General features: G+C 44.4%; 1 protein-coding gene across 1 annotated transcript in view; it reads right to left on the minus strand.

Moving 5' to 3' along the window:
* The window catches only part of LOC109916110 (F-box/WD repeat-containing protein 7-like), a 194,818-nt gene extending 169,082 nt beyond the window's left edge, over nucleotides 1-25,736 (minus strand). The window contains exons 1-3 of the mRNA XM_048597843.1: nucleotides 25,215-25,736; nucleotides 21,786-21,938; nucleotides 6,639-6,866 (exon numbers count right to left, since the gene is read on the minus strand). Coding sequence (XP_048453800.1) covers nucleotides 6,639-6,866; nucleotides 21,786-21,938; nucleotides 25,215-25,325 — 492 coding nt within the window. The 5' untranslated portion in view covers nucleotides 25,326-25,736. The remainder of the gene's footprint in view (nucleotides 1-6,638; nucleotides 6,867-21,785; nucleotides 21,939-25,214) is intronic.
* Between the last annotated feature and the right edge of the window lie 803 nt (nucleotides 25,737-26,539).

Genomic DNA, 26,539 nt, shown 5'->3' on the forward strand with positions numbered 1-26,539 from the left:
GATTGATGTCTCGACGGCAGTTGGAGATGAAGAGGTCGAGGGAGGGTAGGAGGCCTTGGGGTGGTGTCCAGGAGGAGGGGATGTGTTGGAAGCGGGAGAAGGGGTCACTAGAGGGAGGGTTAGGTTCACGGTTAAAGAAGTAAGTGTGGAGGCGGAGGCGGCGGAAAAACTGCTCTATGTCCAAGCGTGAGCGGTATTCGTTGATCTGTGGGTGGAGGGGGACAAAGGTGAGCCCTCTCCCCTCCCCCTACCGCATCCCAAAACCAGTCCAGCTCGTCCCTGCCTCCCTAACTTGTTCTTCCTCCCACCTATCCCCTCCTCCCACCTCAAGCCGCAACTCCATCTCCTACCGACCAACCTCATCCCGCCCCCTTGACCTGTCCGTCCTCCCTGGACTGACCTATCCCCTCCCTAACTCCCCACCTACACTCACCTTTCCTGGCTCCATCCCCGCCTCTTCGACCTGTTTGTTTCCTCTCCACCTATCCTCTCCTCTATCCCTCTTCTATCCGCCTCCCACTCTCTCCCTATTTATTTCAGAACCCCCTTCCCCTCCCCCTTTTCTGATGAAGGGTCTAGGCCCGAAACATCAGCCTCTCTGCTCCTATGATGCTGCTTGGCCTGCTGTGTTCATCCAGCCCTGCACCTTGTTGTCTAGAAAACTGCAATGCTTGATTTTGTCTGGTGTTACATAGACCCAGTGAGTTCCATGGTTAATTCCTGATGCTGCAACTACACTTTCTACTTAATATTGCTTGGATGACTAATGTTTTGAAGGATTGTGGGAAAAGGATTTTTCAAACTTTGCAGAAATGCTGAAATTTATTTGTTTAAAAAAAGGTCATCAGAAGTTCAGTGTGGACACTGTTCCAGACTTTTTCAAGGGCTTTCTAGCAATCACGTGACTGGTGATAAATGCTTGCTTTGCTGTCAACCCTGCTGAGGTTATCTGAAAGCTTGGTGGCTCGGAGAGGTCTGGTTTTGATGAGCTAAATTCAAAGAGAAGCCCAAGAACAAATGATCTCTCCCATTTCTGAAAATAAAACCCTGAATGATGTAGCGAATCATAGAATCACTGAATCCCTACTGTGCGGAGACAGACCATTTGGCCCATCGAGTCATACCGACTGTCGGATATGCATCCCACCCAGACCCAGTCCCTCCCCGCATTTCCTAAAGCTAATCCACCTAGCCTGCACATCCCTGGACATTATGGGTGATTTAGTATGGCTGAATCACCTAAACTCTGCACAGAATTTTTCTTCTCCCTACTTCTAATGAAGCAAGTTTGTGCGTGCTTGGAGATTCTTACAAGACAAACACTTACACTTCTATATCACTGGATGTGTATGTTATCTAATTATATCTTCAGTGAATAGCTTTCGTTATATAATAAAAACAATTACAGGTTACTCAGAAACCTGGTGGATCTCTTTTTGACTCAAATCAAGATCAAAGTATTTAATCGGTCATCTTAATAATTGAAAAACTATTTGCCTTGTGATCTGCAGAGTAGTGAGATAAGGCAAAGATACACTCCACTAGCCTCAGTTGTAACACTGACCTGACAGAGTCAGGCCGGTGCAGCTGGTTCTCAGACGTCATAATTTCTGAATAGGCAGAGTCAATGTATTCAGGAGAAAGGAAAGAGCAAAACAAAATTCTTGCATTGAAAAAGAAAAGTCAGTCCATTAAACTCAATATCAGGTAGGTCAAGAGCAGCACTGTCTTAAAATGAGGTAAAGCAGGGCAGATAATGGCCAGTTCTGCAGCTTGAGGAAGGAGAGTCATCCAGCACATAAACAGACCTATCAGTCCAACTCGTCAAAAAGGTTTCCCCAAGTAAACTAGCCCCATCTGCTTGTGTTTTGCCCACATTCCTATAAATCTTTCCTCTTCACGTACTTGTCCAAATGTCATTTAAATGTTGCAACTGTACTAGCATCTCTCACTTCCTCTGGCAGTTAACGCCGTGTAAGAACCAGCCTGTGGTGTGAAAAAGTTGCCCCTCAGGTCACTTTTAAGTCTTTTTCCTCTCACCTTAAAATTATGCCCCCTAGTTTTGAATTCCCTTACCCTCGGAAAAAGACCTTTGCCATTCACCTTATCTATACCGCTCATGATTTGAGAAACCTGTAGAAGGTCACTCCTCAACTTCCTACGCTCCAGTGAAAAAGAGTCCAAACCTATCCAGCCTCTCCTTAAAACTCAAGCCCTCCATTCCCGGTAACATCCTTGAAATCTTTGCTGCATCCTTTCCAATTTAATAATATCCTTCCTGTAGCAGGGCGACCAGAACTATACACAGTACTCCAAAAGTGGCCTCACCAATGTCCTGCACATGACTTCCCAACTCCCGTACTCAATGGTCTGAGCAATGAAGGCAAGTGGGCCAAATGCCTTCTTCACCACCCTGTCTACCTGTGACGCAACTTTTAAGGAATCATGTACCTGAACCCCTAAGTGTCTCTGTTTGACAACACTCCCCAAGGTCTTACCATTAACTGTGCAAGTCCTGCCTTTGTTTGCCTTACCAAAATGCAACACCTCGCATTTATCCAAATTAAACTTCATCGGCCGTTCCTCAGCCCAAATAGCCTAGTGATCAAGATTCCAAACACATTCGGAGATAACTTTCACTGTTGAGGAGGCAAAGGGTAAATATTGCATTATAAACTGCACTGAAGTTCAGTAATTTCTCTGTACACTCTACAAGGTACCCTGCACCCAGCTGGTTGCAGTGATATTAGAATTTCATTAATTCATCCTCTAAACAGATACTGCTGGGGCCTCAAAGGTACATGCTTCCCACAGTGCTGGTGCTCAAACTCATCGGGCACATTAATAGGAAAATTATTTAAAATAGACAGCAAGTTTGACTTTTTCCTTCGCATTAATAAATTCTTTCCATGCTCAAGCTGCCAATTATACCGTCAATGTGGACTACTCTAGTATTGAACTGATTATCAGTGAATCCTAGGTGAAGATTCATTAGAGTTAAGTGCCCTGCAGTGGGGTACTGTCTCCATGACAACAATATTCATGTACAGCCAATGGAATCACCACAGTGCACTGAAAGCAGTATGACCATTAGAATTGCAGGCAGTGAAGACCACAGACACTGTACCCACTAAAATCACCAACGCAACCATTTCTCCCTTTAAAATAGTTCAGATTTTTCACCACTGACCCCACTGTGAATACATGTTCCGTTTCTATCACCAATTTTCAAATTAGTTGTGCAATTTCCATTATCATTTGAAGATCAGCCTCCTTTCCTGGTCTATGACCTGATGCTGTTAATGGTTCTATCCCCATCTTCAAATCTGCCATCACACACTTTCCTCAAAAAATAACCTTTAACTCCACCATCCATGTAAACTGGGGCAGCAGTTATTGCATATCCTTAATGGGAAGGTGATGTAGAACTTCCTCCTTAAATGGCCGCAGTCCATGTGTTGTAGACACATCTAGGATATATACCCATGTCAGGATGGTGTGTGCCTCGAGGGAAAACTCAGAGATTATGTCCCCTACACCCACTGCCTTTGTTCCTCAAGAGGCAACAGAGCAGCCTGAGCAAGCTGCTGTAGTACTCTGTGAACCTTGCTAAATTATCAATCCATCAGCACTAAAATTTTTTTTTCCACTCACAGGATGCGGGCATCACTGGCTCACTAGCATTTATTGCCTGTTCCTAGTTGCGAAGATGGTGGTGAGCTGCCTTCCTGAGCCGTTGCAGTCCACTTGCTGTGGGTTGACCCACAATACGCTTAGACGGAATTCCAGGATTCTGACCCAGCAACACAGAAGCAATGGCAATATATTTCCAAGTCAGGATGGGGAGTGGCTTGGAGAGGAAATTGCAGGTGGTGGTTGCCATGAATCTGTTGCCCTTATCCTTCTAGATGGAAGTGGATTTGGAAAGTACTTCATAAAAATATTCGGTGAATATTTTGCAATGCTGCTACTGAGCTAGTGCTAATCAAGTGGGCTGCTTTGTCCTGGATAATGTCAAGCTTCGTGAGTGCTGTTGGGGCCGCACTCATCCAGGAAAATGGTGAGTACGCCATCATACTCCTGACATGTGCCTTGTAAATGGTAGACAGGCTTTGTGGACTCAGGAGTTCAGTTACTCAACACAATACTCCTGTGACCTGAACATAAAGCCACTGTATTTATATGGTGAGTCCAGCTGAGTTTCTGGTCAATAGTTACCCCTAGGATGTTAATAGTGGGGAATTCAATGGTAACAGAACTAAATGTCAAGGGGCAGTGATTACCTCAGAGATGGTCATTGCCTGGCATTCGTGGGTTGTGAATGTTATTTGCTACTTGTTAGTTCAAGCCTGGATATTGTCCAGGTCTTATTGCATTTGAACATGGACTGTTTCAGATCTGAGTCGCAAATGGTGATAAACATTGTGCAATCATGAAGTGAACATCCCCACTCCCTACTTTATGATGGAGGGACGGTCACTGATGAAGCAGCTGAAGACAGATGGGGCCTCAGACACTACCCCGAGGAACTGCTGCAGAGATGTCCTGGAGCTGGGATGATTGACCATAACCATCTTTCCACTTTCCAGGTATTAGTGTAACCAGACAGTTTGCCCCTGATACCCATTGATTCCAGTTTTGCTAAAGCTCCTCAATGTTACACTCGGACAAACATGGCCTTGATGTCAAGGGCTGTCCCTCTCGCCTCACGTCAAATTCAGCTCTTTTGTCCATGTTTGAATCAAGACGGTCATGAGGTCGGGAGCTGAGTGGCCCCGAAAGAATCCAAAATGGGCATCACTGAGCAGGTGCTGCTTGATAGCAATATCAGTGACACTTTCATCACTTTACTAATGATTTTTTAGCAGACTGATGGGTCAGAGATTAGCCTGGTTGGATTTGTTCTGATTTTTGTTTACAGGACATATGTGGGCAATTTTCCACATTGTTAGGTAGATTCCAGTGTTCTAACTGTACTGAAACACGTGGCTGGAAGAGCAACAAATTATGGAGCACAAGTCTTCAGTACTATTGCCGAATGTTATCAGGTCCGTAGCCTTTGCAATATCCAGTGCCTCCAACTGTTTCTCAATATCATGTGGTGTGAATTGAATTGGCTGGAGACTGGACGCTGGGGACCACTGGAGGCCGCCGAGATGGATCATCCATCCGGCACTTCTGGTTAAAGGTTGCTGCAAATGCTTGGACCTATTTTGTTGCACTAATATGTGGGCTCTTCCGTCATTGAATAGGAGGAAATTTCTGTTCATGCTCAATGCAGTGAAGAACAAAAACTCCCTCTCCTCTCAAGGGCAGAAACCAGAGACTGAGGTAGACTGTTCACAACTTAGATTTAGATCAGATCTCTAGTGGAGCTTCCTAGCATATATCATCACCTGCCAGACTCTGTCCCTTCCTCAGCTCACCTGCTAAAGCCCTCAGTCAGGATTTATGTTACTTCCAGAATAGAATAGACCAACACTTTTCAGGCTGGCCTCAAATTTATTTCTTATTATTTATTCATTAATGGGATCAGCATTTATTGCCCATCCCTAATTGCCTAGAGTGCAGTTCAGAGTCAGCCACATTGCTGTGGGTCTGGAGTCACATGAAGGCCAGACCAGGTAAGGATGGCAGTTTCCTTCCCGAAAAGGACATGAGTGAAGCAGATGGGTTTTTCCGACAATCGACAATGGATTGATGGTCTTCATTAGACTCTTAATTTCGGATATTTTGTGAATTCAGATTCCACCATCTGCCGTGGTGGGATTCGAACCCAGGACCCCAGAACATTATCTAGGTCTCTGGATTAACAGTCCAACGATAATACCACTAGGCCATCGTCGTGGTATCCAAGGTCTGGGAAATGACAGATAATAGGGGCAAGAATTGGTCATTCAGCTCGCTAAGCACACTCTACTGTGCAACATGATCATGGCTGATCCTTAATTTCAAGGTCTTATACCTGCTCTCTCCATACCCCTGGATACCTTTACGCTAAAGAAATCTATTTCTTTCGTGACTGTCTCCATCACGAGAGATGAATGAAAGCTTTCCTCCCTGGTTGTTCAGAGCACCTAATTTTATTCTCAAGTGCTGTTCCTTCTTTGACCATCACCAGAGATCTGGAATCAAGACTCAGGATTCCATGTCTCACGCTCATCTCTTCCACAGGAATGGCAGCACTCCTTCAGCATTTCTTTTCCTTTTGAAAAGATCAAATCAGCACACATCTAATCACTTCAGAAGATGCAAACCTGACAACATTGAATTGCTTCTCCAGCTTTATAGTTTGCCCAATATCTGATGGGTAGGTCAATTATAGTGGCAAATGAGACCAGTACAGCTCAGCTCTCTTAAAAACCAAAAGTCAACAAAAAAGTCTCTGTAGCTCTAACTGCATATTCTGCATTCTATCCTATTATCCTATGCACTTATGCGAAGTATGATTTGTCTGGAAAGCATGCAAAACAATACTCTTCACTGTATCTCAGTATACGTAACAATAAAATCAAATCAATTTCATAAAGTCACAGTGTCACAATTTCTTATCACAAAAATGCTACCAAAAGATAAAAATCAAGCAGAGATGAATAATCCAGTAAATACATTGACAGTCTTTAATTGCTAACTCTTACCTTAGGTTTCACACGTTGGACTAGATGTCTACCCTGTGCTTCCTGAACAAGGTCAATCCACTCCTTGTCCGCAACAAAATAATAATACGATTCTCCACAATCGTCCTCAATCCCCTCCACTGTGTCACTCAGATCTTCCTGTTCTCTTTCATCCATTTCTTCATTCTCTCCTTCCTCCCACCCATCATGAACTCCACCCTCTTCATCCAGTGCACCATCAGAGAAGCTCTGAACAGGAAACAAAAAGAAAGAGCAGTTAGCGTTGCTGTTACCAAACTTTGATGCACATTTACTGATTGATCAATGTTTGCAGCCTCGCTAAGTTTTCATTTCATCCTTGTTATCAATTTTGGTTTGGAGCTGTGAAGGGAGGATGGAGCTGAAAACAACCTTTCCACTATGGACAGCAGGTTGTGTTTGGGGAAAAAAAACAAAAGAGGAGCGAACAAACAAGCTTTCTGCTTGGAAATTGGTTCCAGGAAGTCTGGGGGGAGACCTCATTGTCCAACAAATGTTGAATGGTAAGACGGATCTCGAGAAGAGGTGGCCAGTCTGACAGGGAGAGGCCAGAGTTTGAACTTGATGTTGGATTGTGTTTTCTGTGAGATGTTTTGCTCTTGACGCTACAGCATGTAGTTTTGGAAGCACCCTGCCTAACCTCCCATTATCACCTATTGTAAGTTCAGAGAACAGAAATTAAGTTTATATATTACTGACTTCAGAGTAAGCTAAAAAGATGGCCCTGATCAACTTTCTTAGAAATGTCAACCTGAAAAATCGTAAGCCTGGGGAACAACACTAAATGGTTTTCACAGTCTAGCCAGTTTTGTTATTTTATTTATCCCTTAACTGTGCTTAATTATTTGTCTTTTGTATGAATGGGGCTGAAAACAAAGGTTAAAAACCAGAAGAACTGCAGATGCTGTAAATCAGGAAAAAAAAGAAACAAAGTTGCTGGAAAAGCTCAGCAGGTCTGGCAGCATCTGTGAAGGAAAAAACAAAGCTAACATTTCGGATCCGGTGACCCTTCCTCAGAACTGAGTTAACAATTAGTTAATTTCCCTCTGCTAAAGTCACTGTATTGTTTGTAAATTGCTCAATCTTTTGTTTAAGCTATAGACCCACTGTCTAGAATTGATTATTCAGAGTCTGGGATAGATTATTCAAAAAGTCTGGTGAAGGGCCAGATTGAGGGTCTTTGCAGGTTTCAATTTTACTGTGTGTCGTGAACAGAGAGGTAGAAAGGCTGATTTGGATCGGCTGTCTGTCACCAATGTGTAACATCACCAAGTACAGTGATTGAGCCTGCCAACTGTGGTGCTGATCAACAATTTATTCTCTAGCTGCATGCCTTACTCCACCAGCAGATCTCATCAATGCTTCAACACTACCACTTTAGTTGAAAGTGTCAGCTCAGCTGGTAGCACACTAGCAACTGAGACAGAATGTAGCAGAGTTAAGCTTCTATCCATGACACAATTTTGTCTGACAGTCTAACAAAGTACTGAGGGAATATCATAGATGCAGTTTATCTGACTGAGGCTTCATTTGTTGGTTCAGGTGCAGGTGGAAGGAAATCTCATGGCACTAAGAGAAAAGTAGAAGCATTCTCTGAAAATCACAGAAGTGTTACGGCACAGGAGATGACCATTCAATCCATTATATCTGTACCAGCTGTCCAAATTAGCATTTTGGTTCACTGCCACTCTTCTACATTTTCCAGTATCCTTGTATATTGCTTCTATTCAAATGAGCCAATATTCTTGTTTCAATCAGCACCAACAATAGGAACAGGCCAGTCAGCTTCACTCAGTCCACCAATTAACTGGTTACACTCTGCTATGTAACTTTGCTATGTACAGACTGGACACTGCTTTCAGATATAAAGCAGTAGTTGATTGGTCGATGCTCTTGAGGATATTGATGATCTAAATGATAAGCAGCTTCCTTCATCACGTTGTACAATTAGGATATAATTTATCACCTGATCCACCTTGACGAGATTAATCAATTACATAGCAGTTACCAGGCAGCCAAAGAACCAATCACCACACTGTATTTAGTCATGATTCTAAACATGGTTATTTAGAATCAAAGGCCTGGCAGATATCAAACAAAAATGATGTCACAAATGAACCCCAAAGTGAACTAAAGGGAAGGTCAGTGATGATTCAGTCTAGACAGATTCCACAGCATACCACTTCACCTACATTACAATGCTTGACTTTGGAGCACATTAAGACACCTTGAGGTGATTCAATGTGCTGTACTAACAATGTTTCTTTTTTTAAGAGTAAAGAACGTGAATTTCAAGTTAACTTCAGTTCACCACAACAGATGCTTGATGTCAAGGGAAGAAACAACATACCAAACAATTAAAAGACAACATCAGATTTCAGAGATAGTAGGAACTGCCGATGCTGGAGAAGCTGAGACAAGGTGTAGAGCAGGATGAACACAGCAGGCCAGGCAGCAGAGGAGCAGGAAAGTTGACGTTTCAGGTCAGAAATTTCTGAAGAAGGGTCAAAACCGAAACGTCAGCTTTCCTGTTCCTCTGATGCTGCCTGGTCTGCTGTGCTCATCCAGCTCCACATCAGATTTCAGCGGGTGTTTGGGACATCAGACATCATGACAAATCTACCAAAAATACCTCAGAAAGTTGACACTTGCTGTTTCAATAAAAGAATCTGAAGTCAATCATTGATCAATGAACCAAATTGAAAAAGGCCTTGGGTAATGCATATTGCAAGTCAGTTTATTCTTCCAGCCATGAGTAAACTGATCAGACTTGAGAGAGAAGTGGGGAGGAGGATCCCAATCCCTCTCAAGTTGCTGTTTTTAACTGCATGTTTACAAGTGAAACAGAGAGTAGAAACAATGTTCTCCAAGACTTTTAGATCTAAAGTTTAAGAGCTGTAACTGTTCTTTTGTTTTCAAAACCAAGTATTTTGCTCCATTAATCTTTACAGCATACGGTGTCATGAACCTTGCTACATTGTATTTGAAAACTGTCTTGATCTGAATTATCTTCAAAGGCTAGGAATCCTGCAACAAGTAACTCACCTCCACACCCCCACCCCCGAAACTCCCCAAAGCCTGACCACTATCGAAGAGACAAGTCAGAGGAGTGCGAGGGAATACTGTCCACATTCAAAGATAATTGGGGATCACTCAAATCCCATGAATTAAAAATAAATCTGGCCAGAATCCCAAGGGATTAAGTGAAGCATTGGTGAGATATTTGCATTGGCTTTGCTGAAGGTACTGGTTAATTCCATCCTCATCCAAAAGTAATGGGGCAGAATTCTGGCCTGAGATTTTTTTGCTGTTTCCCTCACTCTTCAATGTGACTTCCAAAAAACAGTCATCTAGCTTTTCAAGCAATAACATCCACATCTACTGAAATGACAGACTTAGTTGAAATTGTGAACGTGAACTGAGGAAAAAAGAGGACCTTGCCACATTCGATATACATGCAAAAAACGTCAGAGCAATGTTAAATTTTAGAAAACAGTTACCACATAACTGAAACCATGACCTTGGTCTTTGCTCTTTGTGTGTCATATGGGTCAGTCTTCATGCCCCTTCCTCCAGGAGTTTGGATAGACAAGCGGAGAAAAGATTATTCTCCCCTGGTTTCCCATCCCTGATCATAACTCAAAGACAATAGCCTTCTCTCTATTTAACAGAGCCCAATGTGAATCTCCTGCAGACAATGCTTTCTCATCTGCCACTTTCTTCTCCCAGTCTTCATTGCCCTTTCACTCCCCACACAGCCACCAGGTTCATTGATTACTGTAGCAGCCAAAAATGTTGTTCACAAAATTCTTTCTGGGAAGGTCTAACATCCCATCAGTTTTTCAAAGATCCAGCCAGTGAGTTACCTTTTCTATCAAGGAACACTACCAATTATCTGTTGCTTCCATCCATACTGTCCTATGAAGATTAATTAATACTTTCCAACACCTAACCTAACCCAATACGCCCCCTTACGAACTTCCACATTTTGAGCTTCTGCCACCATACCACAGCCCTACCACACACACCTTTATGTAAACCATTTGCAACAGTGAACAATTTACCTGGATCAGTTTTGTTAATTCTCTTCTTACCCCTGACGACTTCAATGAGGTTGCCTTGATAGGTGTCCTTCACTAGTATACAGCTCATGTCTCAATCACATCAAATCCAGAGTCATTAACCAGTTACTGTATTACGAGATTACTGAACAAAGACTGGTTTTAATTAATTCCACTGCAGAGTAACAAAGGAGTATGATCACAGCTGAAAAGCACAGCTGTTGTACCTGTCAACAGCCAGCAGGTTGCAGCATGGTGCCACACTCACGAAAACCATGCACTGGGAAGAAACAGATGACAAAACAGCGGCTCCGGCAGCACATAATCCAGATTAAAGGCAAATTCAGCAGTCGCATTCCTCCATTGCCATGAAATAAACTATAGCACTTACAGATTTAAGTGAAGGTGGTTCAGGAGATAAAATTGCAAATTTAAATTCCACTATTAGGCTTCAGTCTCCAATGTCTGTAACAACAGTGGGTGTACCTACTTACAATACTTGCAGCTCATTAACATCTTCCCCAGGACAATTAGAGATGAGCAATTAATCCTGGACCAGCCAGTGACATCTGTCTAGATCAACACCTGTGGCCTGGAGGTAGACCCATTGTTCAATGGAAAGTAAACCCAGGCCCATCAGCCCATTCTTTGGACCTTAACAACAACTGGCACACTTTAAACTTTTTTCCTACTCATGAGCTGTAGATCGTCCATTAATAACACAATTCACAATTATACACTAAACACAATAGTTTTTCTTCTATTCATGCAACGTGGATGTCACACGCAGGGCAAGCATTTATTGCCTGTCTTTAATTTCCTTTGAGACAGTGATGGCGAGCTGCCTTCTTGAATGATTGCAGTCCATCCGCTGTAGGTAGACATGCAATGCAACTAGGAAGGGTGTTCCAGAACTTTTGAGTAGGTCAGAGATCACACGACACCGGGTTAGAGTCCAACAGGCTTATTTGAAACACAAGCTTTCGAAGCACTGCTACTTCGTCAGGTGAAAAGAAGCACACCATTCACACCACTTGTATGATCTTTTAATCTCTCTGACTAGAAATTCTGTGCCTGTGTGCTTTCCTCCACATCATCTGACAAACCAGCAGTACTCCAAAAGTTTGTGATTTCCAATAAATCTGATGGACTATAACCTGCTGTCGTGGGACTTCTGGTCTTGTCCACCCCAGTCCAACACCAGCACCTCCACATTAAGGATGGTCAGTGATTTGGAACTTGCAGGTGATGGTGTTCCCATGTATCTGCCACCATTATCTTTCTAGACGGTAGTAGTCGTGGGTTTAGAAGGTGTGCCTAACGATTCTTGGTAAATTTCTACTCAACTTATCCATGTCAACCAGGTTTCCTAAATTGAACTAGTCCCATTTGCCTGCATTTGGCCCATATCCCTCTAGCCATTACTATCCATGTACCTGCCCAAATATTGTAACTGTACTCTCCTCTACCACTTCCTCTGGCAGTTCATTCCATACATGCACCACCATCTGCGTGAAAAAGTTGCCCCTCGGGCCCCTTTTAAATCTTTCCCTCCCACCTTAAACCTATGCCTTCTAGTTTTGGGCTCCCCTACCATGGAGGAAAGACCTTGGCTATTCAACTTATCTATGACCCTCATGCTTTTATAAACTTCTATAAAGGTTTTGAAATAGATATGTAGCTCGGGTTGTGGGTGTTGTGGTTGGTTGGCTCGCCGAGCTGGTTCGTTGCTCTGCCGACGTTTCATTACCCTGCTGGATAACATCATCAGTGCAGCCTCCGATGAAGCGCCGTCGTTTTCTCCTGCCTCGTTTTTAAAACTCTGGGGTCCGTTGAGCTGGATTACCTCACTTCCGGTTTTCCTTCGCAGTGGAGTGTATACAGGGTCGAGCTCTACGTGTTCGTTGATAGATTTCTTCGTGGAGTACCAGGCTTCTAGGAATTCCTGTGCCTGTCTCAGCTTAACTTGTCCCAGGATCTTGGTGTTGTCCCAGTCGAATTGGTGGTCAAAGACCCACTTCCCACTATTGTCAGGACTAATGTCATCTATAAGAATCCCTGCAGAGACTGTGACAAACACTACATCAGACAAACAGGAAGGAAATTAACCACAAGAGTACACGAACACCAATTAGCTACAAAAAGAAATGACCAATACTCACTCATCTCTATCCACATAGAAAGGAGAACCACCAATTCGACTGGGATAACACCAAGATCCTGGGACAAGCAAAGCTGAGACAGGCATGGGAATTCCTAGAAACCTGGTACTCCACGAAGAAAGCCATCAACAAACACATGGAACTCGACCCCATATACACTCCACTACGAAGGAAAACCAGAAGCGAGGTAATCCAGCTGAACAGACTTCAGAGTTTAAAAACCAGGCGGGAAAACACAACAGCGCTTCATCGGAGGCTGCACTGATGACATTATCCAGCAGGGTAATTAAATGTCTGCGGAACAACGAACCAGCTTGACGAGCCAACCAACCACAACAAACTTCTATAAAGGTCACTCCTCAGCTGCAGGAAGTATGTTGTCAATGACCACAGACACGAGAACCAGGGGTCATAAGACTCTAAGATATGAGAGTAGAATTACACCCTTCAGCTCAAGTCTGCTCTGCCATTCAATCATGGCTGATAAGTTTCTCAACTCCATTATCCTGTCTTCTCTCCATAACACGTGATCCTCTTACCAATCAAGAACCTATCTCTGTCTTAAATACACTCAATGACTTCACCTCCACAGCAGTCCGTAGCAGTAAGTTCCAGATTCACCAGCCTCTGGCTGAAGAAATTCCTCATTTCAGTTCTAAAGGGTTGTCCCTTCACTCTGAGGCTGCGTCCAGAGTTTCCAGTTTCTCCTTTGAGTGGAAATTTCTTCTCTATATCCACTCTATCTAGGCCTCAGTTAGCCTAAGCTTCAATGAGATGCTCCCCGTCATCCTTCTAAATGCAATCAAGTATAGACTCTGAGTCCTCAACTGCTCATGTGACAAGCCCTTCATTCGCAGGACAATTCTTGTAAACCTCCTCTGAACCCCTTCCAAGGCCAACATATCCTTCCATAGACACGTGGTCCAAAACTGCTCACAATATTCCAAAATGCGGTCTGACCAGAGCCTTATACAGCCTCAGCAGCACTCTAGCCATTTTGAAATGAATGCTAACATTGTATTTGCCCTCCTGTCAGATGAACCTGCATGTTAATCTTAAGAAAATCCTGAACTACAAATCCAAAGTCCCTTTGAGCTTCAGATTTGGAACTCTTTCCTATTTAGAAAATTGCTGATGGCTCCATTCTTCCAAAGTGAACAACCTGTCACTTTCCCACACTATATTCCATCTGCCATCTCTTTGCCCATTCTCCTAGCCCGTGCAAGTCCTTCTGCAGCCTCCCAACTTCCTCAACACTATCCATCCCTCCATCTGTGTGTCATCTGTAAACTTAGCAACAATGCTCTCGGTTTCTTCATCCAGAGCATTAATGTATAACATGAATAGTTGCTGTCCCAACATGGACCCTTCCGGAGCTCTATCAGTCACCGGCTACCATCGGAAAAAGTCATATTTATCTCTACTCTGTGTTCTGCCAGTCAGCCAATCCTCTACTCATGCCAGTACCTTGGCCCTAATACCATGGGCTCATATCTTATTTAGCAGCATCCTGTGTGGCATCTTGTCATAGGCCATCCGGAAATCTAATTAGATCACGTCGCCTGGCTCCCCTTTATCTTGCTGTTGCCTCCTCAAAGAATTCTAACAAATTTGTCAGACGTGACCTCCCCTTCATGAAGCTGCGCTGACTCATCTCTATTTTACCATGCATTTCCAAGTACTCTGCAATCTCATCCTTAACAGGGGCTCTAAAGTCTTAGCAACAACCAAGTACCCAGAGTCACAGGACCTGAAACGTCAACTCTGTTTTCTCTCCAAAGATGCTGCCAGACCTGCTGAGCTTTTCCAGTAATTTCTGTTTTGGTTCCTGTTATTTGCTCCCTCATCTCCCACAACAGCCTGGGATATGCCTCATCTGGACCTAGACACTTGTCCATTTTTAAACTGTGAACACCTTCAACACTTTCTCACCTTCTATCTCAATCCGCTCAAGGAGCTTCACAGTCCAGCTTTTCAAAGTCTGCATTTGAATCCTCCTTCTCCCAATTAAAGACATGAGAGAGTACTTCAAAAACCATACCCAAGAACAAAAAAAAATACAAATTTATGACATTTCTTGCTTTCACCAATGGCCCATCAAGTAGCACACAAGAATGAAAACTCGGAACAGGTCATGAATCAAGAACAGGCCCTCAACAGCTACAAGTGAAGAATATGAACTAAAGAGATTGAAATATTTCAAACGAATCACCTTGGCCATAACTTCTGTCTCGGCTTGCTGACATTAAACACAAGCAATGAGACATGCTCCCAAAAATCTGGAAAAACAATCTCTGCATTAACCTTCCAGATTTTCGACGTAACTAATTGGCATCCTAGTTTTCATCTCTAAGGCCATGTCTGTGCTCCTGGTGTAACCAAGGTGGAACAAGATTAAATGCTTTCCTCACTATCTTGTGATACAAGGTACGAAACAGTGATGCTTGCAAAAATTTTCAATTCCTGCCTGGCCATAGGAGATGTGTCACAGGACTAGGAAATAGGCAGTGTGGTACCAGTATTCAAGGCAGCAGCAAGGGATAAAGAAACTGTAAGCCAGTCAGTCCAATCTTGGCAGAGGGGAAACTATTGGAAGCAATTGAGGGACACAATCTGCATTTGGAAAGGCACAGATTAAACAAGTGTCAGCATGGTTTTGTTCAGGAGAGCTCATGTCGAACCATCTTGACTGAATTTTTCACAGACATAGCCAGATGTGCAGATCTTCATCTCAGCATTTGATAACGTACCTTTATTATCAGTCTCCCATCTGGTAATAACTGATGGGATCCAATGAAATTTGGTCAATTGGATCCACAAGTGGCTGAGAGACAGGAGGCAGAAGGTGATGGTCAAGAGATGTTTTTGTGGCCTGTGTGCATTGGGTTTCCACCAGGATCAGTGTTTGGGTGCTTGTTGTTTCTGGTATATATAAAATGATTTAGACACAAAGGTAGGAGGGTTGAAAAATAGGCTTACAGTGGATACGAAAAATAGTCAGGTGGTAAACAGTAATGAGGGTAGCCTTAGATTATAGGGGGATATTGATGGACTGGTCAGATGGGATGATCAGTGGCAAACTGAATTCAATCCACATAAGTGTGAGGTGATGCATTTGGGTAGGACAAACAAGGTGAGGGAAAATAGTGCTGCCTCACAGCGCCAGGGACCTGGATTTAATTTCTCGGGTGACTGTCTGTGTGGAGTTTGCACATCCTCCCCATGTCAGTCCCACAATCCAAAGATGTGTAGACTAGGTGGATTGGCCAAAACAAATTGTCCATAGTGTTCAGGGACGTGTAGATTAGGTGGGTTATAGGGGGATGGGTCTGGGTGGGATACTCTGAGGGTCAGTGTGGACTTTTTGGGACAAAGGGCCTGTTTCCACACTGTCGGGATTCTATGATACGATAAACGGTAGGAGGCCTGGCAGCACCAAGGATCACTGATGACTGTTTCTATGTTTCTTTCTTTCGGCATATTTCCAAGTGTGTTATTTTTGACAAGGGCACATTCCTGACTTGCAAATTTCTTGCCATTCCTTAGTATTGCTGCATCCAATACCTGGAACTGCCTTCCCATCAGCATTGAGAATATGATTATGTCCCAAAGACTGCAATTAATCAATAAGGCAGCTTATCATAAGACCAAAGAAAGGAACAGAATTTAGGGTTTCTTAACCCTATTCTTCTCTCTCCTCCCCATAACCCCTGGTTCCCAACTTATCACAAGCCTGTCTAACTGTCTTAAATACAGTCAATGACTTGGCATCACATCCTCCAGGGGCAATGAATTCCAGAGATTCACCATACTCCTCATCACAGTTCTAAACGGTTGTCACTTCACTCGAAGGCGGTGCCCTCAGGTCCTAGTCTCTCCTACTATTGGAAACATTTCTCCATGTCCACTCCATCCAGGCCTCTCAGTATTTTGTAAGTTTCAATCATATCCCCCTTTATCCTTCCAAATTCCATTGACTGCAGACCCAGAGTTCTCAACCACTCCTCCAGAGAAGCCCTTCATCCATGGGATCATTCTTGTAAACCTCCTTTGAACTCCCTTCAAGCCAGCACATCCTTCCTTATATATGGGGCACAAAACTGCTCACAATATTCTAAATGCGATCTGATGAAAGCCACACACACCCTCAACAGCACATCTCTGCTCTTGTATTCTAGTCTTCTTGAAACAAGTTTAAAAATCAACAATTTCATCACCTCAGGAGATCTCCCGTGCACAGCGCCCATCCTGACAGAAACGGTTGGTGCAGAGTTGGAGAACTATCTCCTACCCAAAATCCTAAAACCCAACTGCCCCAGTCAACCCAAAATCCTAAAACCCATTGTCTCTACCTGCTCCTTCCCCACCAAGGTCATCTCCTCCTACCTCGACTCCATTCTTTCTCCTTTGGTCCAGGAGCTCACCACCTATGGCACGGTTTGGGCCGGCACGGTGGCTTAGTGGTTAGCACTGCTGTCTCACAGCTCCAGGGACTGGAGTTCGATTCCACCCTCGGGCGACTGTGCATGTGGAGTTTGCACATTCTCCCCGTGACTGCGTGGATTTCCTCCGGGTGCTCTGGTTTCCTCTCACAGTCCAAAGATGTGCAGGGTAGGTGGATTGGCCATGCTAAATTGCCCATAGTGTTCAGGAATGTGTAGATTACGTGGGTTATAGGGTCTGGCTGGGATGCTCTGAGGGTTGGTGTGGACTTGTTGGGCCAAAGGGCCTGTTTCCACACTGTAGGGATTCTACGATTCTATGACCTACATTTAGGACACAACCCACACCCTCCACTTATTCAAAAACTTTCAATTTCCGGCCCTAAACACTTCATTATGGATGTTCAGTCCCTGGATACCTGTATCCCCCACAGGGTTGGCCAAAAATCCCTCCCCTTCTTCCTCTCCCGTAGGCCCAACCAGTTGCCCTCCACCGACACACTCATTCACTTGGTGGAACTGGTCTTTGCCCTCAACAACTTCTCCTTTGATTCCTCCCACTTCCTACAAAACAAAGGGGTGGCCATGGGCACCCACTCGGACCCAAACTATGCCTGCCTCTTTGTAGGATTCGTAAAACAGTCCCTCTTCAACAACCACACCCGCAACATCCCTCAGCTCTTTCTCTGCGACACTGATGACTGTATCGGTGCTGCCTTGTACTCTTGCGAGCTTGACTAGTACATCAACTTCGCCAACACCTTCCACCATGCCTTCAAACTCACCTGGACCATTTCTGACACCTCCCTCCCCTTCCTGGACCTCTCCATCTCCATCTCCGATAACCAACTCTCCACTGATATCAGTTTCAAACCCAAATGACTCCCACAATTACCTCGACTACACCTCCTCTCACCCACCCTCCTGCCAAAATGCTATCCCATACTCAATTCCTCTATCTCTGCTCCCAGGATGAGGCACTCTACTCTAGGACTTCCCACATATCCTCCTACTTTAGAGATTGTAATTTCCCCTCCTCTGTTATTAAGGATGCCCTCAACTGCATCTCCAACATTTCCCGCACTTCTGCCCTCAAAACCCTCTCAACCCAACAAGGATAGGGTCCCCTTAGTGCTCACATACCGCCCCTCAAACCTCTGAATACAACAATATCATCCCCTTACATTTCCACTACCTACAATCAGACCCCATCACAAAAATATTATTTCCCACCCGACCCCTGTCCTCTTTCCACAGGGACCATTCAATCCACAACTCCCTCATCAGCTCCACACTCCCCACCGACCCTTCCACCACGCCTGGTACCTTTCCCTGCAACTGCAGGAGATGCTACACCTGCCCTACCCCCCCCAACCCCTCACCCCCATCCAAGGTCCCAAACAATCCTTCCAAATCTGGCAGAGATTCACTTCATCGTACCTCATCTTTTGTATCCGTTGCTCCCTCTATATAAGGGAAACCAAATGCCGACTCACCGACCAGCTTCACTTCGCAACTACACTCAACCTACACTCTGCACGCACCAATCAACCCGACTTTCTGGTTGCCATCCGCTTTAACTTCCCCCACTACTCCCACTCCTCTGGTGACATGTCCATCCTTGGCCTCCTCCTCTGTCAGAGTGAGGCCAAACATAAACTAGGGGAGCAACACTTCATATTTCACCTTGGGAGCTTACAGCCCAATGACCTGAATACTGACTTCACCAGCTTCAAAATCTGTCCTCCCCAACCTGTCCATCTTCCCACTCACCTTTCCGCTCCACCCTTCCCACTGACCAATTTCAATAATCCCTACCTACATCCACCTATCTCCATCTCCCCTGCCCGCACCCCAGCCCCTCCCCAGTCCTGACGAAGGGTTTCGGCCCAAAATGTGGACTTCTGACCAGCTGGGCTTTTCCAGCTCCACATTTATTAAACATTGCACCTGCCTGAACTGCTAAACGAACCTGCATGTTAACCTTAAGAGAATCCTCAACCAGAACTTCTATGTTCTTTTTGTGCTTCAGGTTTCCGAAGCCGTTACCAATTTAGAAAATAATCTATGCCTCTGTTCTTCCTACCGAAGTGCTAAACCTTGTACTTTCCGATGTATTCCACTCTTCTAGACTGTCCAAGTCCTTCAGCACCCTCTTTGTTTCCTGGACACTAGCTGTCCCTCCACCTATCTTTGTGTCATTGGCCAACTTAGCAACAATGTCCCCAGTTCCTTCATCCAGATCACTAACATATCACGTTAATAGCTGTGACACCGACACTGATCCACGGGAACTACACTGGTCACCAGCTGTCACCCGGAGAAAGACCCCTTTGATTTTGCTCTATTGTTGTCACATGTACGGAGATACAGTGTAAAGTATTGTTTTGCGTGTTGTCCAGAAAAATCATGCCTTACATAAGTACATCAGGGTAATAGAACAGAATGTAGAATATAGTGTTACAGCTACAGGGAAGGTGCAGAGAAAGATCAACTTTAATATATCAGAGGACCATTCATAAGCCTGATAACAGTGGGGAAGAAGGTGTTCTTGAATCTGTTGGCACGCATTTTCAAATTTTTGAATCATCTGCCCAATGGAAGGGGTGAAGGAGTATAACCAGGGTTGGAAGGATCTTTAATGATGTTGGTTGCTTTCCTGAGGCAGTGGCAAGTGTAGACAGAGTCAATGGAAGGAAGGCTGGTTTGCGTGATGGACTGGGCTGTATTTACAGCTCTCTGTACTTGCTGCAGTCTTGGACAGAACAGTTGCCATACCAAGCTGTGGGACATCTGATAGGATCCTTTCTATGGTGTATCTCTAAAAACTGGTAAGAGTCATTGTGGACGTGCCGAGTTTCTTTAGCCTTCTGATGAAGTACAGACATCGGTGAGCTTTCTTGACCGTAGCATTGACGTGGATCGACCAGGACAGATTGTTGGTAATATTTACTCCTAGTGACTTGAAGATCTTGACCACCTCCATCTCAGCATCACTGATTCAAACAGGGGCGTGTCCTCCACTCTGTTTCCTGAAGTTGATCATCAACTCCCGCGCTTTGTTGACATTGAGGGAGAGATTGGTGTCTTTACACCATGTCACTAAGCTCTCTATCTCTTTCCTGTTCTCTGTCTCATCATTGTTTAAAGATCCGACCCACAACAGTGGTGTCATCAAATTTGTAAATGGAGTTAGAGCTGAATTGAGTCACGCAGTCATGTGTTTATAAGGAGTACAGTAAGGGGCTGAGTACACAGCCTCGCAGGGTACAATGGTTGAAGGTTATTGTGGAGGTGGTTTGTCCTTACTGATTGTAGTCTGCGGGTCAGGAAGTCAAGGATCCAGTTGCCGAAGAGGGACAGCATCCTAGGTCTCCGTGTTTGGTTGGAATTATGGTGTTGAAGGCAGAGCTAAATAAGAGACTGATGTAGGCGCCCTTGTTATCCTGATGTTCCAGGGATGGGTGTAGGGCCTGGGAGATGGCAATGGCTGTGGACCTATTACCCTTCATCACTATTCTCTGCCTTCTGCCAGTCAGCTGATCCTCAACCAATCGTCTACTCTTATTTAGCTGCCTCCTGAGCAGCACCTCAAGGCCTTCTGGAAATCTAAATAGATCATATCCAGTGATGTTCCTATGTCTAACTTACTCATTCACTCTTCAAAGGATTCTAACTGATTTGTCAGGCATGACCACCCCTTGACGAAGCAGTACTGACTCAGCCCTATTTTACCATGCGCAACCACATACGTTGCAGTGTCACCGTTAATAATGGACCCTAAAATCTTACCAGCAACTGAGGTCAGGCCAACCAGCGTATGAGTTCCTGCTTTCTGCCTCCCTTTCCTTCTTAAAAGAGGGGTTTTACATTTACCATTTCCAGTCCTCTGCAACCCTTCTTGACTCCAGTGATTTCTTTCTCAACAGAAAATAGGACTGCAACATCTACACATTGTAAATGAAATAAAAAGGATATTGTAGGGCAAGCAACGATGAGCTTTACGGAACATTTTAAAAGAGAGAGGTGCAAAAACTTTTAAGGATTGAATTCTGGAAGCCAGGGAAAAGACAGCTGGAGGCATGCCCCCCTACCCCAGTGATGTGGTTAAAATGATTGATTGCCAAATAAATAGAATTGGAAATCAAGACAGCTCTTGGAAGGTTGTATGGCTGAAGGTTAGCAGGATTGGGAGGTTTATGCAGTTTTTCTTTAATATCAGAAAAAATATTGGTCCTGCAGCACAGATATGAACTGAAAAAAATCCCTGCACTGCATCACAGCTTTGTAAGTATCAACTGTGGTTTCATGAAGGTATGCTTCATACTAGTATTTCTCTCCTACTTACGGCCTTCCAATTCTTCATTACCCCACCACAGAGATAGAAATGTGAAATCCTGATACCAATGCCCCCCAACAACATTTGCCCTTGGCTGCCAAGTTGGATTGCAGATGTTGACTTACACTATTAGAGCTGCTGGACAGGCCTTGCGTGCTGGTGTCTGTACTCGGCTTACTGGTATGGCACAACAGTAACTCACAGTTCCTTTCCAAAAGATGGCCCGTGATGCCTTTGATGTGCAGGAGATCATCCAGCGATGAAAAGCCTTTCAATTCCTAAATCATGGTTTGGATAGGAGTCAAAGAAAAGAAAATCTCATGAGCAACAGCAACAGGATAGACAGTAAAACATAACCCAACAGACAGAACAATCTTTCACACATAAGCCATGCTGAAGGAGGAGTCTCATTATATCAATGCACATCATCTGCACACTGTTATTGTTAAGTGCTCACCCTCTTTTATGACGCCATTATGTGTGTACCAGTTCTGGTATCCAATATAATTGTTTCCTTGACCTGGACAACATTACTGAGCAAGACTCAAATGTTTTCAGTGCATAAGCAAATTTTATCTCTTCCCCCACCCCCACATGAAACTGAACGTCCTACTCTTGTTTTGTTCACAGGCCCTTTTGTGATACTTTATCAAACTGTTTTGTTAAAATGCATGTAAAAAAAAATCCAACACCCTTCAACAACCTTCTGTCAGTTCAAAAAATTTGATTTGATTCACCGAATACAATCTTACAAACCTGCTTTGGATTCACTTTCATTCCAACACAAGGTTCTTTGAACCTTGTTTCTAAACCTTCCCTATCACTGATTCTAAACTACCTGGCCTATCGCTCATAGGACTGCCCTCATACCCTTTCTTCAATAACGTGCCATTCTCCAATCCTCTAGCATCTCATCTATAGTTAAGCAAGAGTGAAAGAGTAAGGCAAGCCCTTCCGAAATTGCAAATCCAAATGCCCTCAGCAAACTGATCCAAGGCATCTGGACTAGACAACATATACATGTATAGACAAGATGTAACAGATAGCTGGCTATAGATTTTCAACCTATCTAATTTCACCACAATGTCCACTTCCACTGACCTTTCATCAGCTTCCTCTGCCTCAGTAAACACCAATACAAAGCATTCAAATTTTGAGGTTTACCTCGGTTACATCACATTCTTCTATATTAAAAGGGGCTGGGAAAAACAAAAATCGATCTTTCACAGAATGTGGGCATCACTACCAATCAACATTTGTTGCCCATCCTTAATTGCTCTCAAAACTCACTGCTATGGACCTAGATTCACACATCAGCCAGACCAGGTCAGGATGGCAGATTTCCTTCTGATGGACTTTGTAAAATTAAAATAAAAGCACCTACTAGCTCAAAGCCATTTATGTCAGGGCCTGGCCAATTGTCAAATTTTAATTTGTCAGAGTCATAGACATGTACAGCATGGAAACAGACCCTTGGGTCCAACTAGTCCATGCTGACCAGATATCCTAAATTAATCAGATCCCATTTTCCAGCATTTGGCCCATAGCCCTCTAAATCCAACCTATTCGTGTACCCCCTCAAATGCCTTTTGAATGTTGTATTTGTACCAGCCTCCACCACTTCCTCTGGCAGCTCATTCCATTTGCACACCACCCTCTGTGTGAAAAAGTTGCCCCTCAGGTCCCTTTTAAATCTTTCCCCTCTCACCTTAAACCTATGCTCTCTAGTTTTGGAGTCTCATACCTGGGGGAAAAGACCTTGGCTGCTCTTCCGATCCAAGCCCCTCATGATTTTATAAACCTCTGTAAGATCACCCCTCAGCCTCTAACACTCCAGGGAAAATAGCCCCAGCCGATTCAGCCTCTCCCTATAGTTCAAACCCTCCAACCCTGACAACATCATTGTAAATTTTTTCTAAACACTTTCAAGTTTAACAACATTTCCTATAGCAGGGAGATCAGAATTGAACACAGTTTTCCAAAAGTGGCCTAACCAATGTCCTGTTCAACGACAACGCGAGCTTCCAACTCCTTTACTCAATGCACTGACCAATACAGGCATACATACCAAACGTCTTCCTCACTATCCTGTCTATCTGCGATTCCACTTTCAAGGAACTATGAACCTCCACTCCAAGGTCTCTTTGTTCGGCAACACTCCCCAGGACCTTACCATTAAGTGCACACATTCTGCTCTGATTTGCCTTTCCAAAATGCAGCACCTCTCATTTATCTAAATTAAACTCCATCTGCTGCTCCTTGGACCATCAGCCCATCTAATCAAGGTCCCGTTGTAGTCTCAGGTAACATTCTTTGCTCTCTACTACAGCATCAATTTTGGCGTCATCTGTAAACTTACTAACCGTACCTCCTATTTTCACATCCAGCAGTGGACCCAGCACCAATCCTGTGGCACACCACTGGTAACAGACCTCTAGTCTGAAAAGCAATCCTCCAACACCACCCTCCGTGTCCTACCTTTGAGCCAGTTCTGTATCCAAATGGCTAGTTCTCCCTGTATTCCATGTGAAATAACCTTGCTAACCAGTCTACCATGCAGAACCTTGTCAAATGCCTTACTGAAGTCCATACAGACCAGCTCCACTGCTCTGCCTTCATGAATACTCATCATCACGTCCCCAAAAAACTTAATCAAGTTAGTGAGACACGATTTCCCAGCACAAAGCCACATTTGACTATCCCTTTCCAAATACCTGTAAATCCTGCCCCTCCAATTCTCTCCCTAATTCAACTTTTGTCCTTAATGTATTTGTAGAATCCTTTTCATTCACCTTAACTCTATTTGCCAAAGCTATCTCAGGTCTTCTTTTTGCCCTCCTAATTTCCCTTGAGTATTCTCCTCCTGCCCTTATAATTTTCATCATTGTGGCAGTGACTTGTTGATTACGCCTCCCTTTCATCGAATTCACAATTATTTCTAGGACGTTATTTGTATCCTCTACAATGATTCTTGTTCAACACACCTGTTTCCTTTTTTTTTTATTATTAGTTCCCTCAACCACCACTCCCTTTAATCATTCTTAATATCCAGCACTTTCTAATTTTCTCAGACTATAATTACTCTCATTATTTTTAAAAATTATTTTCTTGCTATTTTTGAGTATAATTTTATGACCTGCATTAATCTTCTGGAAAGGCTTTTTTCGTTTGATACCATAGTCTTTTATTATTTCACCACGATGGTAGTGGTCTTCCTCTGGAATCTCTCTCAATGAAAAGTATCTGAGTGAGATCAGACCGAATCACTGTTTCTATAAACACAGATGCAGTGGATTGAATGGCCTGTTACTGGAGTAGCATTTCTTTTTACTAATTTCAAGGCTACATCAATCTCACACATTTCAGTCCTCGCCCTCTAATCTTCCCAATCACCTCGACAACCATGTTCTCCCCTACCCACTCTTGTTTCTCCCCTCCCTCCTAGGCACCCTCACTCTCTCACTACCCCCTCTCCCCTCCCCCACACACACACACACACTATCCCACTCAACACCCCCCGACCCTTCCCCACCAACACTCTTCCTTCTCCTCACCTCTCTCCTCCTAACGATAGCTCTCGCCCTCTTCCTCCCGATCCCAAACAGCGCCGTCTCCAGTTCCTCAGCGCTTGCTCGGTTCACATCGACTTTCTCGGGCGACTCCATGGAGTTAGGCCGCGAGGCCTCCACCTTTCGCTGATTACGAGACCGGTTGGCGTGAGACGAAGAACGGACCGGAGGTGATTCAGGGAAATGTCAGGTTTTGCGGCCTGCCGCAAGGTCCGAGCAGGTGGTTTGGGGATTAGGTAAAGAGACTGCGTCTCCCCCAACACTCCCCCGGGATTTTCACCCAAAACTTTCCGGAGGAAAAGCGGCGCCAGAAACCGGCAGAAAAACAAACGGGAAACCCGCCACTTCCGCTGGCGGCCGGTCAGCACCCCTACACCCATTGGCTAGGCTCGATGTCAATCATTCTCTCCCTGATCTGATTAGTTACGGTGACCATGCTCTAGAGGCAAGGCCCCACTTTGACTGGCCAGGTCCCATGTCCATTCGCGCTCAACGACCAATCATTATCCGAACACTGCATTCCCTGCCTACTATCTCACGCATGTTAATGGTCAAGGCGACGGCCACTCAGAACATCCCGATGTCTCATTGGCCAGTACGGCCGTCTTTCAACATTACCCCCGCCCACCTGCTCGCCTCCTCCACCGATCAGATTGACCCCAAATTTCGATTAGCTCAGAGAAACGTCCGTCAAGACCGCATATTACTGATTGGTTACTGTCCATTGCGCTCAGCTGTCCCTCCAAACATCGTGTTTGTTTCTTTTCTTTTCTTGATTGAACTTTATTTGAAGGCTTGGAGTTAAAGACAGTGACACGAACCGCGATCGGATACTGCTTTGATGGTTTTATTGCAGGGCAGACTATAATTGCCGCTCCGACAGCGCCTTTGCCCCGCGTTCTATTGGTTGGCATACATGGCAATCATCCATACCGGGCACCCATTGAGTACCCAGCGCAGCGGGTCACGATTGCGGACGCGGGACGGCACGTGGTCACTGGGAGAGGCAGGGGTGGAGACAGCGCGCGCGCACAAAAGGCATAACTGCCGGTGCTGCACATGCGCATTTAAGGCAGCCTGCTCCTCCCCACGTGCCTGGACATTGCTCCCAGGCAAAAACAATAGGTCCCGGCCTTAAGTTCCCAGCATATGAGGGTAGAAACCTATTTTCCATCAAATCATTCCTTATCTGTATTTAACAGCATCCATCTACCTCGGTCTCCTTCCTTTACACACACTTCCCTTCCCGCTCCCCCCCCAAACAAAAATCTGTCCATAAACGAAATACCACGGATGCCAAAGATCTGAAA

This window comes from Rhincodon typus, chromosome 6 (genome assembly GCF_021869965.1).
Source record: "Rhincodon typus isolate 14 chromosome 6, sRhiTyp1.1, whole genome shotgun sequence".
Taxonomy (NCBI): Eukaryota; Metazoa; Chordata; class Chondrichthyes; order Orectolobiformes; family Rhincodontidae; genus Rhincodon; species Rhincodon typus.